We start from the raw sequence: 21,552 nt of genomic DNA on the forward strand, positions 1-21,552 counted from the left end.
CACTCTTTTCTCACCCACTGCACTTCTTCTTTGCAGCCGATCCCATTGTAGTCGCACAGAGCCGCATAGGTCTCCGAAAAACCACCTGAGAGGAGAGAAGAGAAAAGAGAACAGACACGACCAAACCGGACCAGAACAGATCAGAAAAGGTACGAATAGAATAAAGCAGGGTCGAGGATGAAGGAAAAGGAGAGGAGAAAGGGAGCGGGGCCGAAGATGAAAGAGGAAGTCAGGAAGAGAGACAGAGAGAGAGAGAAAGAGAGACAGAGAGGAGAGAGAGAGAGAGAGATTAGCTGTGAATATTGAGGTGAGATGAAAGTATTGCACCATGAAAGCTCTCCTTGTAGATTAATGGGATTACGAGGAGAAAAGGGGGCGCATCCAACAACTTTGGTCTTCTGACCTACTTAAGGATGAGCCTCCAAAATAATTCGGTGTGAGTCAGTGAGTCCAGCAAGCGGATGGACTCAGAGGTGTGTGTGTGTGTTCATGTGTGTGTGTGTGTGTGTGTGTGTGTGTGTGTGTGTACACGTACAACAAAAAGGAAGCTGACTCACCGCAGGTTTTCTGGGTCTCTAGCGAAGAAGACTCAGAGTTGGGCGAAAACTTCTGACTTCCATCGGACAGCTCTCCCTCCGCTCGACAGATAGGAGGACTGAGAGAGAGGGGGAGAGAGAGAGAGAGAGAGAGAGAGAGAGAGAGAGAGAGAGAGAGAGTTAAATAAGGCTTTAGAAAAGGTGTAAAAAGCTATACAGATGCTGAAATTCTGGGCCAAAACTCATATAGCCTGGGTCTAATAAATGAAACATGGTTGCACAATATTTTTTAAAAGGATAACGCTGCCTCATTTGCAGCGGCAAGATGCTAATTTGTAGCAGAAATGTTTCCCACTGCATATATTAAAGCCTCTCCGTGCAGTATTAAGGAGGAAAATTGAAAACCTGCAATGTCAAAAATGCCTCTGACATAGCTTTGTTATTGCATAAATAAACGCGTAAAATTCAAGTGTAAAATTGGATCCCTGGGATTGCCGTTTGAAGCCACATACCCTCCTACTCCATTTACATACAAACAAGCATATATTCCTTGACTTACTGTTTGTTATCTTTGCTTCCATTTTTTTGTTAGTATTCTGTTTGACAAAAAAAGTAGCAGTGAGGAGAAAAGAGGAGAGACTGGAATCATAAAGCAAATACATACAGAACCACTGGGCTATACCTGCTTTACTTTTGATGAGATTACACCACTAGTATTGCATTCAACACACAGTATCCTTAATCCCATTTGCCAACAAATCACACACAACACCTAACCACATCCGCGACCTTAATCCGCACCTCATCTCAACACTCATCATCCGTCCCCGGAGCGCGCGTGTGTGTGTGTATATATGTGTGTGTGTGTGTGTTATCATGATACTATCTGCAAGTACGTGCCTCGCTACACTGGCACCAATCGGTTACAAGGCCGCACAATCAGACCCATGCCGCTCCCTCCCTCTCATCCCCTCTCTCCCTCTTTATTCTCTTTAATGTTCTCACTAGAAGCAATCATCTGCCGTGGCCCTAATGGAAAAGAGCCATTCTGAAAGATGATAGAGTGTGCAGATAGCCTCGCTCAGGTCAATAGCCGGGGCGCAGTCGATCCCGCTGCTCTTAGCCATTGTAGATAGGACCCGAGAGAGGGAGAGGGAGAAAGAGGGGAGAGGGGGGGGGAATACACTCTCCCTTGCTCACCTGTGCATTCGCTTTCTAAATGAACAAAACGTTTCCGGGGCTTTAACTCGGGCCCCATCTAGGCTTTACCTCGCTGTGCGTCCTCTGCACTTCCCACTCTAGGATTTGTAAGAATGGCTTTTTGACTGGCAGCCCGAGTCGACGGCTCAGCTCCGCCAGTGACGGCGTGTGCTGCCAGACGTCGCTCTCGCCGTTATAAAAAAACTGCTTTAAAAATAAAAGCGAGCCGAGGCCATGCCTTCGGGGTAACGGCAAGCGCGCGGCCCACTCGCTGTCGGTGGGCCGACTTAATCCTAATGATTGCTAGGTGTTAAGTCTGCGGTGACACAGACATGGGTGGGATGGTAGCACGCCGCAACGCAGGGATGTAATTGGCCGCTGAGGAGAAAGTGAGGCTGCCGACGTGCCAACGCACTGTCGAGTGCTGTTAACGTCGGCCAACTCGTCTTGGCTCCTCGGCTCATGCAACACAACACACAAACACACGAGTTTCGCCGCTCGAGGCGCGGACGCTCGCTTACGCATATATGGAGTTGTTGAAGACGCGGGAGAGGGCGTAGTTGATGTGGCTGACCATGTGATCCAGCTGGTCCTGGGTCTGCAGTCTCAGGGAGTAGGTGGTCTTGTCTGTGTCGATGACAACCTGCGGCACATGGGCATGACATGGTTTCCACACAAGATTAATTTTCCTTGCGCTGTCTCTCATTTGCAGGGCCGGATCTACACTGCTGGAGGCCCTGGGCAAAATTTTCTGTGGAGGCCCCCCCTTTTGAGACTACCCACCATCAAGCAATAAAGGCTGAGTAAAAATGTAGTATTTAAAGCGCTGTATGTTTGTTACCTGTTATAAGATACAGCACATGAATATAAAAAAAAATGAAACAGATACAAAGGTGAAATGAAGACTTTCAAGGGGGCCTCAGCCAATAAGACCCATCTCTTGCTGGGGGTGGGGCCTTCCCAGAATCAGTGCTTTTGATTGGTAGAAAAAATACATTAAAGGATGCGTGAGTCCCTAGGCATTTGCCTATTCAACCTATAGAGTGAACCAGCTATGCTCATTAGTAATGTTTTATACTGATATGTAAACTGAAAGAGATTTGGAAAACACATTGAACTAAAAGCAGGTCCAAACAGCAAGCAAAGGTCAGTCTCCAGTGTCCTACCTGGTGTTCTGGATAGGTGTTCATCGCTCGGATCTCCAGGAAGTTGAAAGTGACCTCCACCTGAAAACAGAGTGGACAAACGTCACCGTGGTCGACTCTCCGCTCTGACGACTCTTCTTCTCTTACATCATCATCATCTCAACCGCAAATCCAGTCTAAAGATCTCCCCCGCCACCTCATTGACTTCGTTACAATCATCGTTTTCATTATAAACATCATCATCACCATAACCATCATCATTACCATCATTCTCCTCCTGCTCTGCAAAGCGCCGCTACTTTTTTCAGATTTCTTTCGAATTACCATGAGATCAGAGCTGGCAAGTGAAAGCCGTTGAAAAAAATCCGCTGAGAGAGAGAGAGAGAGAGAGAGAGAGAGAGAGAGAGAGAGAGAGAGAGAGAGAGAGAGAGAGAGAGAGAGAGAGAGAGAGAGAGAGAGAGAGAGAGAGAGAGAGAGAGAGAGAGAGAGAGAGAGAGAGAGAGAGAGAGAGAGAGAGAGAGAGAGAGAGAGAGAGAGAGAGAGACATTTACCTTGGTGGGCACTTTGACAGCGAAGAGATACAGTCTCCATGTTGCCAGGACCTGGGGGGGAGAACACATTCATTTTTCTGTCACAGAGCAGGAAATGCAAAATGCAAATCGCGGCGAAAAATAGCACAGCACAAACACCCCCATAAAGAGAGCAAATCATCGCTGCAGTTCATTCAAATGCCTCGTAACTCATGCTAAGCACTCTAGACATTAGCAAGCTAATGACGATGGGGGGTATGCGGGTGTGTGAGTGTGCGAGCGCGCGCGCGTGTGTGCGAGAAATAAATTTAACGGTGAGATGGCAAGTCATATGACAGTACAATTTATTGCGCTAAGTTGTGTTGATGGAACTTGCGGTTCATCACTAAGTAGCACTTATTCAACGGATTCCTCATTGTGTCAGGGGGGGAAATTAATGGTAAGATAAGGAGCTGGAGGAGGAGGAAGGAAGGAGAGGAGGAAGAAGAAGAGTGAGAAAAAGGTGTACTTTTGCCAAAAGAAAAAGGATTACCATTTAAAAGTGGCCCGGGTAGAGCAGGAGAGAGAGAGAGAAAAAACGTGAATATATTTGCGTCGGCCCATGTAATTAATCTCATTCATAATTCAAAAATCCTTAATTAGCATACCCTGTCCACGCACTCTGCATCTCTTTCCCTCCCTCTCTCCACCTCCGCGCCTCCACCTCTCCCTCCCGCTAAGTCTTAGCTACACTTTCCTCTTTTTTTTTCAAAATCCCATTCCTCTCTTGTCCACAAATTCCCCTCTCTTGCCTCCTGTCATTCCGCCGATTTCTCTCTCCATCGCCATGGAAATCTGCTCGTTTTTTCCATCTTCTCCCTTAATCCCTCCATCTCATTGCCACCTCCCTGTGTGTGCCACAGTGCCCTGTCTGGCTGTCCCCCTCATCCCCTCCCCTCCCCTCCCAGCCTTAACACCTCCCTCCATCCCTCCCGCTCCTCCTCCCCCTCTTCCACCACCTCTCTCACAACTCCCCTGTCTTTCTTCTTTCCCCCCTCTCGCAGTTTTTCTATTCTTTTTCTGCTCTGTCGCTTTCAATTCCTCAAGGCCTCTCTGTGCTGAATGGCTAATGGCGCCCCGCTGAGTGGTGGAGGGAGGAAGAAAGAAAAAGAAACATACAGAGAGCGAGAGAGAGAGAGAGACACAGAGAAGGAGACAGAGGAGGCGGCAGGGCGGACGGAGACACCCGATTTCCCCCCCCTGTTAATAAAGTCCTCAGATTCCCCTCTCCTGCCGTCCTACGCCGAGTCCAGCCAAGGCCGGCCTTTCGCGGATCAGGCCCGCATCTAAACTAAAGAGACGTCCACAACAGACTCCCACTGCGAGGAGACGAGAGACGGGAGGGAGAGGAATGAGAACGAGGGACAAGAAAGGAGGAGGCGGACAGATACATAACGCCCCCCACCCCACCCCACTCCCCAGCACTCTGCCCTGTGGAAGGGGGCCTTTCGCAAAGGCCTTTGTGTCGGAGAAGATTGTTAGTCCCATCGCAGTCCCTTGACAAGTTTGAAAACTCTGTTATATAAAAATCCGAGAAGAGCGGGGAGGGGGGGAAAGCGTGATGGGACCTTGAGGCAGAGATACAGAGAGAGAGAGGGAGAAAATGAAAGACAGAGGCATCTTCTCCCTTCAAAAAGCCCGGCGATCTGACAGAGGGAATCATCATGTAAACACAGGCATCAATAATGCAGGCCGTCTGACGTGGGGCTTCTCCTCTCTTTATATATCATTTACAGCCTACTGAGATATCATTAGAGACAATCAATACTCCAGACAGTTATTTTTTGCCTCGACTTGGATGGGGGTACGTGCAGCAGTGAAGATAAGAAAAAAAAAACTGAGGGATATTTGATACAATATAAGAAAGATACCGGATAATTGAGCTGTCTGGAAGCGAGACATCTAGGATTTTTTGCTGGGAAGTAACAACAGAGGCTGTTTCTGATGCGGCAAGTTAGAGACAAATCTCTCAACCGGTGCCCTTTATGCAAGGTAAATTATTCAACAATTTCATTTATTAGGCTCGATTTCAGCCTACATCCGGGCAAAGCTAAGGGCAACCCACCCTGAAAACGGTCCACCAGCCAATCAGAAGGCTCCAATTTCAAATCCCAACCAACCGTAATCCATCATCCATCCCTTTCCCTCGCACCTCCCAAGACATTCCCTTCCGTCTCGCGCCCCTCTCTTCCCAGGATCAATCGGAAATCCTGAAAAGCCGCGCGTTAAAGATTCCATTTCCCGCCCGGGAAATAAGGAGACGACTTCCGCCGATTCCGGCCGGATCGCCGAGCCCGGGAGGGGCGGGCGAAGATGATCCGGCGAGATGAGATGGGCGACATTTTGACCCGGCCCCGGCCAAGGACGAGGCAGGTGACAATCTCCGAAGAGATGAGGAGGATGTAGAGAGAGATAGAAAGAGAGGAAGAGACTTGAGGGAAGTCTTAAGAGACGGGGAGGGGAGGATGACGGGATGGGGGGGTACAGAGGTGCCCTTGCTGTGATGGCACAGCGGCAGAAGCACTAGTTCAAAGAGCCAGCCTGCCCAAACCAGACTGCGAGGGCAGGGTGGGAGTGTGTGTCATACGGGGAGAGTGTGTGTGTGTGTGTGTGTGCGAGCGCGTGCACCCGAAAACAACCCGCGCGAATGTATCCCTCTCCCCGATGAAAGTAGTGTGTGTTTGTGTGCGCGCGCAAGCAGAGAGGGCAGAAGGCGGGGGCTTATATTAATCATAAGCTGTCAGGCTCTGGGTCTTGCACTTCAAACGAGATGGCGCAAATCAAAGCGTGTCTCTGGGTCGTGTGTGTGTGTGTGTGTGTGTGTGCATGTGTGTGTGTTGCAGCGATGCCTCTGAGGGAACAAGCCAAGGATCAGTGCCAGACTTGGCCGCCCGTGGCATCTCTGGCTCTGCCACAAGGGCATTTTAAAACACACACACACACACACACACACACACTGTACACACATAGCTCAAAAACCAGAAACATTCCGATACACGCAGATAAACACATTTGCATAAGTGCATAAGTCCAGCACACTATAGTACAGTACGTACCCAACCCACACTCCTTTTTCTCTCAAAACACACACATACACATATAATGATGCACAATGGCTTACTAAGCTGGCTTTGGAGTACACACACACACACACACACACACACACACACACACACAACCCCCTCATCTTTCTCTCCCTCTCTCTCTCTCTCATATACATGCACACACAGTTGACTACCGTCACTCAAGTGAACTCGGAGTCATAAGAACACAACCATGCCATCAGTCAATCTGACATTATGTGTGTGTATGTGTGTAAGAGAGACAGGGGGTTTGAAAGCACTGATGCCCCAGGTCCTGCTTTATAAGTAGACTTTAGAGTGGGGGTGGGCGGGGGGGAGAGAGAGAGAGAGAGGCATACGAGAGGAGAAGCCAAATGAGAGGAAAGAAATGCAAAGCTCAAAATCACATCTTGTTCCAGATCCCCTCGTAAAAAGAGAGCCCAGCACTTCTAAATCAAAGAGATGGCAGGCGTGTGCCATAGAACCTGAAATACCTCTTAAAAAGAGAGCGAGACAGAGAGAGGGGGAGGAGAGAGAGAGAGAGAGAGAGAGAGAGAGAGAGAGAGAGAGCAAGGGTTGCAGGGGTGTAGATGGAGCAAGAGACAGAGATAGAGAGACTACAAGGGAGGAGAAATTACGGGATTGGATAGTGAAAGGGAGAGAGGGATGGGGCGAGAAGCGGGAGAGAAAATAAAGAAAGTGAGACTGAGAAAAGTAGGATGGAGGAGAAGGCACTGAGTGAGTGAGGGAGAGAGAGAGAGGGCGAAAGGGATGGAGGGAGAGAGATAGAGAGAGAGAGAGGGAGAGTGAGAGACGGGGGGATCAAGACAATGAGAGCAAAGGAGAGAAAGGAAATGAATAGGATGAAGAGATGGAAGCAGAGATACTTTGAGTAGCCTTCCAGCCCTGCCAACACACACACACACACTTTTTATCTCTCTCTCTCTCTTTCTTTCTCTCTCTCTCTCTCACCCATGGGGGAAGCGAGAAGGTCAGCAGTCACACTTCTTACACTCTCTCTCTCTCTCTCTGCCATGGGCTACTAGCATGGGGCCTACACTTGTTATGATAATCATAAGCCTGTGATCCTAATTCCAGCGCAGATCTCTCGCCTTGCCGCCTCGCACAATCAGACGGTAAATCCGGAATCCTTGCCGAGAAAAATGAACCCGCGCCGCACGGTTACCTCGCAGGGAAAGCCGTGAAAAGAAATGGCGCATGGCGCAGAGGTAATGTTCACCAATAACCAACCATATTACACAAAGAATACTATGGCGGGGGGGGGGGGGGGCGGGGGGTTGTGACAAAAAAATACGGTTCCCGACAGGCCGACTCCACTCCTGCCCCTAGCATGGACTCTCTCCGCTGTCCTGCTTTGTCCTCAGCTTTCCTTTCACAGTCCAGCGCTCTGCTGGATTCTCTCCCGTGTGATAAAGTGTCATCTGAGCTGAAAAAGCAAGGCCCGGTTTCCCCATTTAGAATGCACAATTTTATTATATAATTCAGTAGTATAATGTCTCACACTTTGGGCTTTGTTTACCGCTGTCAATCCAAAATGAGTAGTTCGCAAGCTAGCTAAACTTGGCTAAACTTTAGCCAAACTTAGCTAAAGAGTTTTTGCTAAAGAGCAAAAACGCTAAAAAAAAACAGGTGTGAAATTCACCCAAGACACTGAAGATTCGTTCAGCCAAACAAAGTCCGAAGGTGGTCAGAGACACATGCGGCCACATTATGGATAAATCCACCCTAAAACACTTAAACACTGTTAAAAAAAAAAAAAAATCTTTTCTGTCTGTCTCCACTGTGTACTGTCCAATAAAAGGCATAAATGCCAAAAGAATTCTTAAAAAACACACAGCTATTGGCAACGTACCTAGCATTTCTGGGCCCATTTTGTTCTTTGGAGGAGTATTTTGCCAAATGTAGATGGCGTGACGTCAAGTTTCGATTTTTCTAGCACAGCTACAAGAGCAGAAAATGTTTCAGCTATCTAAAACTTCAACAGTAAATGCTAGGTCTTGGTTTCAGTTCCTTTAGAATCAAAGAGGAAGGGCTTCTTTCTAGAGCCGCCATTTTGCACCACGTTCAGCAATCACACAGGGAGAAATCCATCGTAGAAGAGGAGAGAGACCAATTTCTCCACTGACACTAGCCTTATAGCCCAGAATGCAATGCAGCGACAAGACATGTTGTGTTTTGAGTAAGGGGCATGCATGACTCTCACTTTTTCTCAACTGGAAAAACTTGCTCTCTGCTCTTACTATGCTATCACTATAGCTAGTTCAGGCATGTTCTCTGGGGACTGTCAAAGGGCATTCTGGGAAATGTAGGAAATCACTAACTGAAGTAGAAGTAGACTAAGAATGATGAGGGAAAAGTGGGTACACCATAAAAGTAAATCACAACACTTCATCACCACACGACTGCTGGAATGCATTGAACATCACAGATCGGTGATATATAACAGTGTATGTGCGTGGATTTTCTCCCTTAACAACAAAGTGTAAATGAAATACGTCTCCAAGAATGTATAGCAACTATGGACACAGAGCCAACCAGGAAGCAGCTGCAAACTGATTCAAGTCGGTGACCCGTCATCACTCTCTGTACCTTCCTTTGAAGTAAACTGACAGTCTACAAGCAATGCAATTCAATGGGATTTGAGCTCAAGGATGGATTCCAGCTTACAGTACAGAGGCACAGAGTTTCAATGCTAACATTAAAAAGAGCCTTTGTAGCTTGAGTATTCTGAATCAGAAGGCTGGGATTTGCAGCCACTGAATAAACTCAGGGTCTGGACAAGTCAGTCAAGCATAAAGTCAACCAAACAGTCGACATTGGACTATAGAGTACTGTAGAAAAGAAGCAATTCTATACGTGAGGTATAATGTTCTACTTTCATTTTTCTGCATAGTGATAGAGAAGTTAGAAACACAGTGAGGTGAAGTGAAATACAGTGATTAAAAATGCGTAGGCAGAAGAGATGCAAATTGCTAATTTGTGCAGGTGAAATTTAAAAAAAAACCCAAGGGGCTTACGAAAACATCTCACCTCAAAACAAACAATGGAAAGAAAAAATGAAACACAAGCAACATAATTAAGACATAACAAGCAGAGACAACTAAAGTGGATAACAAAGGGTAAAGGTAAGGAAAGAGATCAGCATGAGAGTGATGCTGATGAGACGCAAACATGAAGCAGCTTTTGGAACCAAAGCAAGCTCGACATGACTTTAATTCATTTATATTTCATTTGTCACCTATAATCACGGCAACATTTGACAAATTTCAAGTATTGTTTATTGAGACATTATAATAAAAAAAGGTTAATAGAAAATGCCCTAACAGTCTTTGCAGTGCATTTGTATTGAACACAGTTGATTGTACTTCTACAGGTGATTTGTGGAATGCAGAATAACTGACTGGCCCATGCCTTTTGTGCCTTTTGCCTGAAGCAACTTAACAGTGACTGCTGAAAATCATTATCCATAACTCCACCAATTAACAACAACGACAAACCCAGTTGTAAACATCCCCTAAACCAAGACACACACACACACACACACCGCAGGGTCACGCAACCGCAACCTCAAAGCCCAGCCCTAATCTCATGAGTGGGGCGCTGCTCCGTGGAATCGGCGGAATGTAAGTGGAAGTAAGCGGCGGTGCGTCTCGACCCGTCCGAGTGTGCTTAGCACTGTCAACCAGCGGCAATCTCAGCCAGTAATGGGCCCATTATTAGATAGGAGCGAGGGAACCCACGGAAGCAGCGGAGGATGAAATGGAGCGACCGATCGGGGTAAATAAGTGGCGGAAGAGCCAGAGCGCCAATTGGGGCATCACAACACATCCAAGGTTTTCTTCCTCCTCCTCCTCCCTTCCTCCCTTCACCCTCGGCCCTTCCTCCGCTGTTGGGTCTCCCAGTTCTCCTCTTTTCCTCTGGTGAGGCACCCACCCACTCCTCCCCCCCAGCCTGCCTCTCCTCCCTCTCCTCCCTCCATCTCTCTTTGAAGATGCTTTTGTTTTGGAGTTGCCTCTAATCTTCAAATAGGCTGATCTAATAATGGGTGTGCGTGTGTGTGTGTGTATGTGCGTGCATGTGAATCTTGGTGCATTCGAGCTTGCGTGTTTGCGTGCATGCCCCCTGTCCATGTCAAAGTGTGTACTTTCCAGTTTGAGTGTGTGTGTGTGTGTGTGCTATGATGGAAGCATGCAAGTTGATGCTCCTCAACACATCGCCTTAGGTGCCGTTCGGATGTCATGCTGAGCGCTCCCCGTGTCTGTCGGAGACAGAGGGGTGGGGTCAATAACGTGTGTGTGTGCGTGTGTGTGTGTGTGTGTCACAGCATGATGGCTGGTACAGTCAACACACACAGACAGCTGGATACCAGCAGTCTCCAGAGGGGGAAAGGGGGCAGAGAGAGAGTAGGAGACGGGGAAAACAAAGACTCGATAGACTGCGTAAACATAACAGCCGCTATACACTTGATGTATAAAATATCAGGAACGCCTTCCCTCTCTCTCTCTCTCGCTCTCTCTCTCTCCCTCTCCGAACCAGACGGACCAATTGAATCCAGATGAAAGCAACGATTTCACCTGCTAAATCCACTCCAAACATATGAAGGGGAGATACAGATGAAAGGGAGGAGAAAGGGTAAAGGAGGATTTTTTTAAGCCCTCTCAAGCTTAAAAATAGTTTCTTTTTGTAAAGGACTGAATGTCAACTTAGTATTAGAAAGGTGGTCCCGAAATGTACTACTTTACTACACAACCATGCGTGCCATTGTGATTCATGAGTGTGTGTGCGTGTTGTTTGTGTATGTACCGTACCCGCGAGCTCAGAACATCCCAATCTATTTACAAACTTCCTCATCTATTCACCCTTTATCCGTCCAAATGAATTTATCCATTAGAGTGAAAAGATTGCCTTTTAGAAGGGAGACCTTGACAACGAGCTAGAATGAATGCTCATATCCATCTCGCCCCTGAAAGAATTTGGAGCGGCGGCGGCAGCCAAGGCCCATTTGGATAGTAAAAAAAAAACTCTCGTAAGGGAGAGACCTAATTGAATTGCATCTGATGGAAAGTGGAGCTCAATACCCTTTTACAGGTTCGAGTAAAGACGGGAGGAGGGAAGGGCAGGATGATGAGAGGAGAGAGAGAGAGGGAGAGAGAGAGAGGGGGAGAGAGAGAGAGAGAGAGAGACGGCGGCGGGGGGGAAGGGTGATGATGGGGAGGAGAATAATCGAGATGGACAGATAAGGAGGGAGGGAGGAAGGAAACAAAGAGAGGAGACGACAAAAATAGAGAGAGGGAGGGAGGGAGGGGGAGTGTGGTAATGATGGAGATAGGAAGGGGGGAGGTGGAGGGCAAAGAAGGGGAAGAGACGACGAGACGCGAGAGCGATAATCCGAGAGAGGCGAAAAAACGGCGAGAGTCGTACTGATAAAACAGTTTGATTCGCTCGTCAGCTTTTTTTTTTTCTTCTTCTTCGACGGCGGTCAAAATATACAATAAACAAGAGAGAAAATGAGGTCATGCTCGCATATAGTGCCTGTGTGTGTGTGTGTGTGTGTGTGTGTGTGTGTGAGTGATTAGTCAGTAATGTGGCTGACTAATTGACAATGTCTCAATAACAGCAGTGGCCTTGGCTCACGCAAGCTGCTGGGACACCTCACAGGCTGCCTACACACCCTCTGGCACACACACACACACTCAAGCTTACTCAAAAATCATAAATGTAGATGCCCCTGCACATACACCAGGCCAGGCACACACACACACACACACACACACACACACACATACACACACACCAAGCCCTTGCCTGGGGCATTAAGGCCATCCTGCCACATCTAATAAAGTCTGAGGATGGACTCAGTAGGCCATGGCACGGTGTCCACTTTGCTCTGCTTATAGGCAGCATCTGTCTTAAGCCTGTTTTTCAGTGTGTGTGTGTGTGTGTGTGTGTGTGTGTGTGTGTGTGTGTGTGTGTGGTGCGTTTCAGGACAACCGGACATCTGATCGCCCCTTTCAATTTGTCACAATTAAGTTCCATCGATTTCCAGTTTATCTCCACGGGATCAGTTCCATTCCATGTGGTACACAACTCCCTCGAAACGGCGAATATCTCTTTCTAGTAACCCGGTGCCGCAGCTGTACGTCTTAGGGGCGCGTGATGGGGGGTGGGGTGGGATGGAGGGAGGGGGGGGATGTCTCTCACCAGAATCCTGTCGTCCGATTTGCCGCTCCTGGCGTCCTGTTTGACGGCTCGCACAAACTTGATGGCCTGCTTGTCCATCACCTTTCTGATGCTCTCTGGGGGGAGAAACGCAGAGGAGAAAAAGGGGTAAAATAGGAAGTCATCCAGACACACACACACACAGGATGAAAAACCGCCACAGGCAGACACTCGGGGGCATCTAGACAGACAGAGACAGACAGCTACAAATACACAAAGATACACAGACACACAGCTACACACACACAACCACCAGCTGAGGAGGAATCATAACGGTGCTATTTTTAGCTTCAGAGAAAAGGAAGAAGTAGCCTGGCTCATCTCAATGGAGGCGACCACAGGGTCCAGAGCCTGCCGTCTTCCACATTGACATAACATTAACCTGTATCGCACAAACACGCATGTAAGCGAGCCCACGTCCCAACACGGGGTCACCCATGCATGCATTTCTTTCATAATTTCTCACTTTCCACATCCGGCATCAACCGTGAACTCGGCTCTCGCACCTGAGCGAGCGGCCGGCAGACGCGAGGGGAACGAGGGAGGGGAGGGAGACACACAGATCGAAGGAGGGATCAGCCAAAGACAAACAGAGAGTTATCGCCGTTAAGCTCGGGTAAGACCCAATCGCTTAAACCCTTTAACACACTCTGCAGAGAGGGCCCCTTCGGTCCCTGCTGCTCTGACCTCGGCATCTGCTCCCTAAGGGGTCGAGCGAGGGAGGAAGGAGGAGAGGGAGAGGGAGAGGATGGGTCAGCTCCCCCCTCAATTCCCTCCCCTATCCCCTGACTGTTTGATGGATCTGTTCACTCACACACACCACCCCCCACACACCCCTCCGAGGCAGGTGTGATGGCCTAATGCTGGCTCTTATCACCGGGCCAGACAGACAGACGGGGCTTGGCCAGGTGGAGCTGCTCACCCTGATAAACAGCATGGGGATTTATTCACCCGCGTCAACATAATTAGCAGTGAGAGGCACCCCTTCGTTAACACCTTGATGGGTGTTGTCCAGCATGTGTGTGTGTGTGTGGACTGAGCAGCGGTGTCCAATCCCTCCAGCAGAGAGGGGTCAGTCTGTGTGCGTGTGTGTGTGTCGTTAAGCCCACGCCTGCTGCACGCAAAGCAGCACTCACATACGCACAATAACTCCCACGCACACACACACACACACACACACACACACACACACAGAGAAAGAGCGAGATCGAGAGAGGGGGGGAAAGTCGTAGGATCCACATCAAAGCCAGAACGCACGCGCGCACATACACACATTCGCGCGCGCGCATCATATCACTCCGCACAGTCACGCTTTTAACACAGTAAACACATAAAAATAACTCTCCGGCACGCGGGCAGCACTGTAGAAACCACAGCACCCGCGTGCGCGATAAATTTCGGGGCAATTTCAAGGCTTTATGCCAAATCAATCGAAGAAGTGAACACTCCGCTTCGGGATCGATGAGATTAACATCTTCACTAGCGAGGGCTTCCTCAGCCGTTACACATCTTTTTTTTTTTTCTTGCCTTGGGAGACATCTCTCCTGCGCTTGCCTGCGGCGAGAACTCCTCTCAAATCAAAGGCACACGCATAGATTTAAAGAGTAACTGAGTAAAAAAAACAAAAAACACACAAACTAACCCAATAACCTGCCATGTTTCCACGCGTCCAGCTCTCCTATCCTGTCCTTTCCCGGCTCCCTTCGCAGGTGGCGTGAATGTCAGGTAACAGAAATATCCTAAACACCCCCCCCCCCCCCCCCAAGAAACTCGGGTTTGAGTTTACCTGTGATTTCCCTGCTGACGCTGACGAACCCCGCCGCCGTGCTCTCCTTCGAGGCCATGGTGCGCTCCTCCCGTCGGCCCCTTCTCCTCCTTTCTTTTCCTCCTTTTCCTCCTCCTTCTTCCCTCTCCTCTCAGTTGTCCCTCAGATCCTCGCTGCGCACTCTTTCGCCTCCTCTCCTTTCCTTTCCTCCGCGCCCGCTGGTGATCCGGGCGCAGCAGCAGCAGCAGCGGCCAATGCAATGAAACGCGATGCTATGCGATGCGTGGTGCGCACTGGCAACCCGAGGAGCGCCTGCGACTTCAGCGCTCATACGCACATTGGAGAGAGAGAGAGGGGAGAGAGAGAGAGAGAGAGAGAGAGAGAGAGAGAGAGAGAGAGAGAGAGAGAGAGAGAGAGAGAGAGAGAGAGAGAGAGATAGGTGGGTGGATTGTAAGGGAGGAGGAGGGGGTTAGAGGTTGCGCAAGTGCCAGTGTTGCAAGTCATACAGACGCAAGTGATGCCACACATTAGCCCACATAGAACAGGATGACATTTTAATGCATTTTCATTATGCTGTTCAAGGCTCAGTCGTGTCTTGCTATATCCACCGAGGTTTGCTTGGAGTTTGTTTCAATCCCCAATAGGATTCCTTTGGTGCACCTGGATCAGCATGGAAACCAAACAGGATATCTGGTACATAATGAATGCATGTACAGCAATGAATGCAATAATCAGTCAGACAGGACCAGTTAATAGACCCATAGAAGTCACAAAATCAAATAAAAAAATCATTAAATAAGTAAAAATCAGTGTGCTAGTGATTTGTTCCCACCTAAACTCAACTTTATTTGTGGAAAAGAGTTTATCCACTTTTGTAGACTAACTGCATAGGGTCTTTTAAGGGGAGAAAAAGCATAAATGAATGCTTTTCTGAAATTGATTTTTGTTCATATTTGTTTAGCTTGCAGTGATCACCGACTGGAGCTCATGGTTTACCCACCTTTTTATTTAGCACTACATCACAAGCCTTCTTCCAGAGGGAATCTTCAGTATTATCAAAGAGGTCTGGGATTTTATAATTAGGAGGACTTTCATGATAGACTCATTGCGTCTCATGTTTGGAGAAAGATTAAAATATGTGCACACAATAAAGAGAATGGCTTTGTTGTGTCAGATTACAAAGTTGATTTGCCAGATGAAAAACGGCTTTTCACAGCAATATTTCTGTAATGATGTGAGGACATTGAGGGTGATGGAACAATATATCAAGCAGTTTCATTCACAGCACTTCTTCTCCATGCTGCGGGAGCACCACTCACGGCTGTGATAGGATTTGGGATGGAGGACTGGGAGGCCAGGTTCAAGCTGGAGCTGTAAGTAACAATGATGTATGATTCGCCCACCTATCTGAATGGCTGCTACTTGTCAATGTCATCTCTTATGCAACCCAATTCAATGCTTTTCCAAAGCTGCAGCCCAAATTAGATTTATAAATTCATCTGAATTGTTTAACCCTTTTAGCCCCATCCTCCGATTAATAATAAAGCAGATGTGCGCACATAGATTCATATGAAGGGGCGGGTTTTGTGTGTGTGTGGGTGTGCTCATATACATGTGTGCAGGGCGCAGCTGTCTCTGGTGTCATCTCCAAACATTGGCCCTTGAGGGGCCCCCATAGCCACATCATAAAAGTGGGGTGTCTGCCATATGCGTACATGCTTCTGTGTGTGTTTGCGCATGTGTGTGAGAGACCTTTGTGTCTGGGTCTCACTGATACTTCACACTGGTGAAAGAGAACCCAGTGGGGGGAGTGAGAGTGTGCGTGTGTGTGTGTGTGTGTGTGTGTGTGTGTGAAGGAGAAAGGAGGAGTGATTAGAGTGGTTTAGAGTGTGCAGGACAATAACCGGCTATTGTCTCCAGGTTTCATGGGGTTAAAAACCTCGGCACCGTTCAAAGATGCACTTGAAAGGATGATCCATTACTTATTCATCAATGCAGCATCTCATAGACAGGAGTAGGGATACTCAATACGCCCTCAATTACTTGTCTGTCTAGGTATGTGCATGAATATGCTTACATAAGACAACAGGGATAAAAGGTTTTAAAAAGGCATTGCTCCTCCAAAGTGCTCCACCGGCAGAGCAGACAAAACTCATTTGCATGTTTTTTTTAAAAGGAAATGGCCAATCTGTGTTTGTGCTCGCCTTTTCACAAATTGTAGCCATTTGGCAGACCGCGTTACACAAGCCAACATAACATCTGTGCATAGAGGAGTGAGACAACCACATATCACAGAAACACTTGGTCCTCAGAGAGAGAGAGAGAGAGAGAGAGAGAGAGAGAGAGAGAGGAAGAATAACACAGTATGATTCACTGGCAACCGCATCCATTCCATAACAGCCAGCGGATAACACAGTGTTATCACGCGCCGTCTTGCTGCTGCTCATCCTGACGTCAGTAAGAAGTCAAAATGTTTTCTTCAAAGGATGCTTTCATTCTGTTCCCCTTTATTCGCCCTCGCCTGGCCTTGGTTTTTTCCTCGCTCCACAGAATGTGCTAGAGTCACACACACACACACACACAGTGGTCGGGCGTCATCGCGGAGCAGCAGAGCTGATGATACACTGCCCTCACCTGGCGGATCACAGCAAACATCTATCCCCAGAGCAGTGGCTTGTGTTCTCACATCAGCAGAAGAAATACTGTTGCTGTATTTTTGCACATATCAAGCCGGATAGCAGTGATAACTCTGGCATAGGTAAATGGGGTTTCCAAAACTATACCATCACCCCAGGGTTTTAACAAATGCACACCATAGCCGAACCCCCAACAACTCTTGACGGGCTCGCCCACGGGCCCAAAAGTGGGTGACCTTCACAGCGATGATTCCGCCTCAGAAAAGAGAGCCCGCAGCAGCCAGTTGCTAAATGAGCCTGCATGCAGATGAAGAGCGCGTTGGAAACAGCTGCCCAGATTTAGACAGCTTGACTGCCTGCGTGCGCTGCACTCCACCAGAGGCGACACGCTACGCTTTGCAAGGGTCCCCACTGTTACAAGGCTCATTTGTCTGAGATCCGTTTTCCTCGGCTTGTTTTGACACCTCGAGGAAAGAGTCTGCGAGATAGATAAGTCGCTGAACTAAGGCGAGGAGCGCGGAAGAGAGAGAAAAGGTCACGTTTGAGAGTGAGACAGCGTGAACTCTCTAACTTTGTATTTCACAGGTGGACTTTTCACCAGACTGCTAAATCAAGGTACCTGAGCCCCATTGATCTGTTGACGTCACAGAGCCCCCCCCCCCCCCCAAAAAAAAGTGAAAAGAGTATTGATCGGGGCACAAATGCTAGGTAAAGGCTTTTACTCTCCTTTCCAAGACATCTATGGAGTCTTGTAGGTCTGTAGGGTCTTAAAACTGAGAATTGAAACGATGCCAGAATAGGCGAGGGAACGAAACCCCACACTAAACACACAAAACCAAACACAAGAATCATTTGGAAAACACTTAACCTAAAATAGCTTTTTATAAAACCGGTCTCCCGTATGGATTAAGTATCGCCATTGACCGCGTTGTCTATTTTGAGATTAGCCAGGCCTGAAGTTTGTCTGCAACTACAGTTTCTTGAATTGAGCTGAAATACACACCGGCGGCAGATTAAGTTTGGGATATTGTCCTACGGCTGCACCACAGTATAAACCGCAGTAAAATGAGTGAAAAGCAGCGACAAATCTTTTATTTCTTTTAGCGCTAAGAAGCTTTAGGCAAATATACAAAACATAAAAGAGCAGAGCCTCCAACTTTCCACTACTTGGTCAACTGCCTGACTGCGACACTGAAATTAAATCACCTCTAAATGTCTCTGAGAAAAAGATCCTTTTAAGCAGCATAATGGATGCGTTATTCTATATTGTAGGCATATTGATATACCGGTTTTCACTTTTGGAATGTTTTCAAATCAGTCCAGTCAGGACCCTGGAGAACGCAGGAGGAGAGCAGGCTAATGGGATAGTCTGCAAACCCCCTGACCCCGGTGTTACCCTGGATACCGAGCGTCCATTTCTCTACCATGTCCTCATTGTGGTAGAAGTCTTGAAAATATGACACTTTGAGCTGAAAGTACCAAGTGAAGATATTTTTGGGGATACCCATGTTAAGTGTTAGCCGCCCTCCTCCCAGTGCAAAGTCCAGTCTTGGGATGATGGACTCTTGGGTTAACTGTTTCATTTCCAGTTCGGCTTAGGCCATGATTGAGTCAAAGGTGAGAGAGAGAGAGAGAGAGAGAGAGTGAGAGAGAGAGAGAGATAGAGAGAGAGAGAGAGAGAGAAAGAGAGAGAGAGATAATGCATTGACTGCATTACTGTTTTCATGGCCTCATAAGGGTATTAGGGCATTGTAATTTTCAGGTATCATTTCGAAAAAGGCCTACAAGTAACCCATTTTGTAACCAACCATGATTTTGTTTAATTTCAAAAAAACACATGAAAAAAACACTATAAGTTTACTTTGCACTCAGCTTTAAGTTACAGCGCAAGAATGATTCATTATTTCCTGGTCTTTGGCACACAATCCATGTCCTTGGCAACTGCATGATGAGAAATGAATAGAGCAAGATACACAGTGATTATAATGGCTTAAAACAAATCGGTAAGTCAATAGATGTATCCAAGCGTTGTGTTTTTACAAGGGAGGGGAAATCGCAACACTGACAGAGGAGTTAGCTTACAGTTGCTGAGGGCACGAGCTGAAGATCTCCGTTTAATTAAACAGCATGGTTTTCAGTTCGCTCAGTTGGAAGTGTGGGCATTTGTTATGCTGGTAAGAGCAGTACACATGGGGTTTGTGACCTGTGGTAGCAGCAGTCCTCATTAGCATGAACGCCACCCTTTACATCCAGCTTACAGTGGGTTAATACTAGGGATGGGACAATATACAGTATATCGAAATTCAATATATCGCAATACAAAAATGTGACAATATGTATCGTGGGGCAAAAAAATGAATGGTGATATTAGCTCCATCTAAATTATATTATTTACACTTGTTTGCATTCTAGCAAGTCAATGCCATTGCATTTATAGCTCAGAAATAAACCTAATTTTGCACAGTCAGACTTTGTTGCCATTGAACTTTTATATATTACATCATATCGTAGTTGTATCAAATCATGAACCTCATATCACATATTAACTCATATCGTCAGATGAACATATTGTCCCATCTTAAGTTAATACAAAGCATGCAGTGTCCAAAAGTGTTGGCCTACATCTAGTACTTGTTTGTCAATTTTCAAAATCAGTGAAGTTATTTATGAAGTACGCAGCTCACTTAGTAAACTGTAAGTTGCAGTGAACCTCCTGACAATATAACTGCATCTTGCATCTGTCTTGCAGAGAACACACAGGTTTGATTCAGCCCATTTAAAGGAGCTGAACACTGTGGTCAATTATATGCGCATTCTGTGCCGGATTATGACAAATCGGTATGTATAGAGGTTTGTTTTATGTTTGCAGGGAGATATACAACTGCATGGGCATTGTGTTCCAACCTGTCCTTGTCCCCCATTATTGCAAACAAATGGTTATTATATGTCGAGATTCAGTTAATTTCCTCTAGGTAGCAGCAAAACACCATGTAGTAACAACTTGTTCAGGCGTAGGTCTGAATAATTCATTCATTTATTCATTTCTATTCTTTGCCCGTTTATTCCTTCTCAGGGTCACAGGGGACCGGAGCCTATCCCAGCATGCATTGGGTGGAAGGCATCAAGACACCCCGGACAGGTCTACATGTTTTTCCTATAATCTGGGGAAAAGGAGTCTGGTTTTGTATATGTGAACAGAACCACAGCTTGTATGTCCTCTGGTAACACATTACCCCACTTAATTGAAAATGAATAGAACATAGTACGGTGTGATTGTTCATGGATAGGCTCATGCATTCTGAATTCCAAATTCAACTTGTGTGTGTAAACGCCAAAACAAAACCATCTATTTTATTTCACTCAATAGAGCAGCTCCAGAGTGTGTCTTTTGATACGAGTCTTAATTTCTGCAGTCTATCACGGAAGTGTTCCTGCTCACAACTTTTTATCATTTACCAATGGAAGATTTTATAGCTTTATGAATTCTGCTTTAAGGAACTATCACTGTTTTTTACCTCAGTGGCATCACTTTGTATCTGAAAACCCGAGAGCCGGCCGTTCCTCCAAAGCTGCATAAATGGAATGTGATCATTTTAAAAGGATTCAGAGGTGTTTGAGGTTGCTTTATATTTGCAAGTGTGTGTACAGTAGAGTGAGTCAATGGGAGTGATGATCAGCACAAAATGGTAACAAGAACCTCGGTATTGGAAAACGATGCCAGACAAATAGAGGTCTGAGGTATTAAATCGTTTCCGCTCTGTCAAAAGCTCTGCCGCTGACCTTCATTGTAATGAACCTGTAACGCTGAATAATGAAGGCAAACGCTCGCAGATGCTGTGGGACTACAATGAACGCTTCACGGAGACAGATTTTTGGGACATGGGCACATTAATTAGAAATGATATGAGAATTAAAAAACCTCTGAAACACCGTCTACACTTACATATTAAATAAATTATGTGGCACCGTTTTTTGCTTCTCATTAATCCTGCGAACCTGTCAAGACTAACTTTCAGGTGTGTGGAAGATTTGTATGTTCAATTAGAAACTACAGGCAAAAAGATGTGGACAATTACAATCCCTCATAATTACAGTACTATCCCACTCATCTTATTATAATCCAATTGCCTAGGCCTATCATTCACTGTTACAAAGTTTTTGGTTCATAGAGATTCTAGGTTATATTGACAGTATGGTTACTATTGACTGGATCAGTGTAAAGAACAGGCATAGCACCAGCAGAAATATGCACTTATTCTTGCAAGTGATCCCGAGCCAAACTTGGATCCGGGCTTGATCTCAAATTAAATTCTGGATTTGCTTCTGCTGTGTTAATAATTCACACGCAGCTGCAATCCAAGGCCCCGCGCCTTGCAGCGAGGCTTTGAAGATATGAGAC

The 21,552-nt window shown here is 46.8% G+C and overlaps 1 protein-coding gene across 1 annotated transcript in view; it reads right to left on the bottom strand.

Moving 5' to 3' along the window:
• carmil3 (capping protein regulator and myosin 1 linker 3) overlaps positions 1-14,596 on the bottom strand; it is a 56,502-nt gene extending 41,906 nt beyond the window's left edge. The window contains exons 1-7 of the mRNA XM_078287782.1: positions 14,539-14,596; positions 12,735-12,829; positions 3,433-3,483; positions 2,903-2,962; positions 2,258-2,379; positions 558-655; positions 15-85 (exon numbers count right to left, since the gene is read on the bottom strand). Of these exons, the coding sequence (XP_078143908.1) occupies positions 15-85; positions 558-655; positions 2,258-2,379; positions 2,903-2,962; positions 3,433-3,483; positions 12,735-12,829; positions 14,539-14,596 (555 nt within the window). The remainder of the gene's footprint in view (positions 1-14; positions 86-557; positions 656-2,257; positions 2,380-2,902; positions 2,963-3,432; positions 3,484-12,734; positions 12,830-14,538) is intronic.
• Between the last annotated feature and the right edge of the window lie 6,956 nt (positions 14,597-21,552).

Source organism: Centroberyx gerrardi, chromosome 13 (genome assembly GCF_048128805.1).
Source record: "Centroberyx gerrardi isolate f3 chromosome 13, fCenGer3.hap1.cur.20231027, whole genome shotgun sequence".
Lineage (NCBI taxonomy): Eukaryota > Metazoa > Chordata > Actinopteri > Beryciformes > Berycidae > Centroberyx > Centroberyx gerrardi.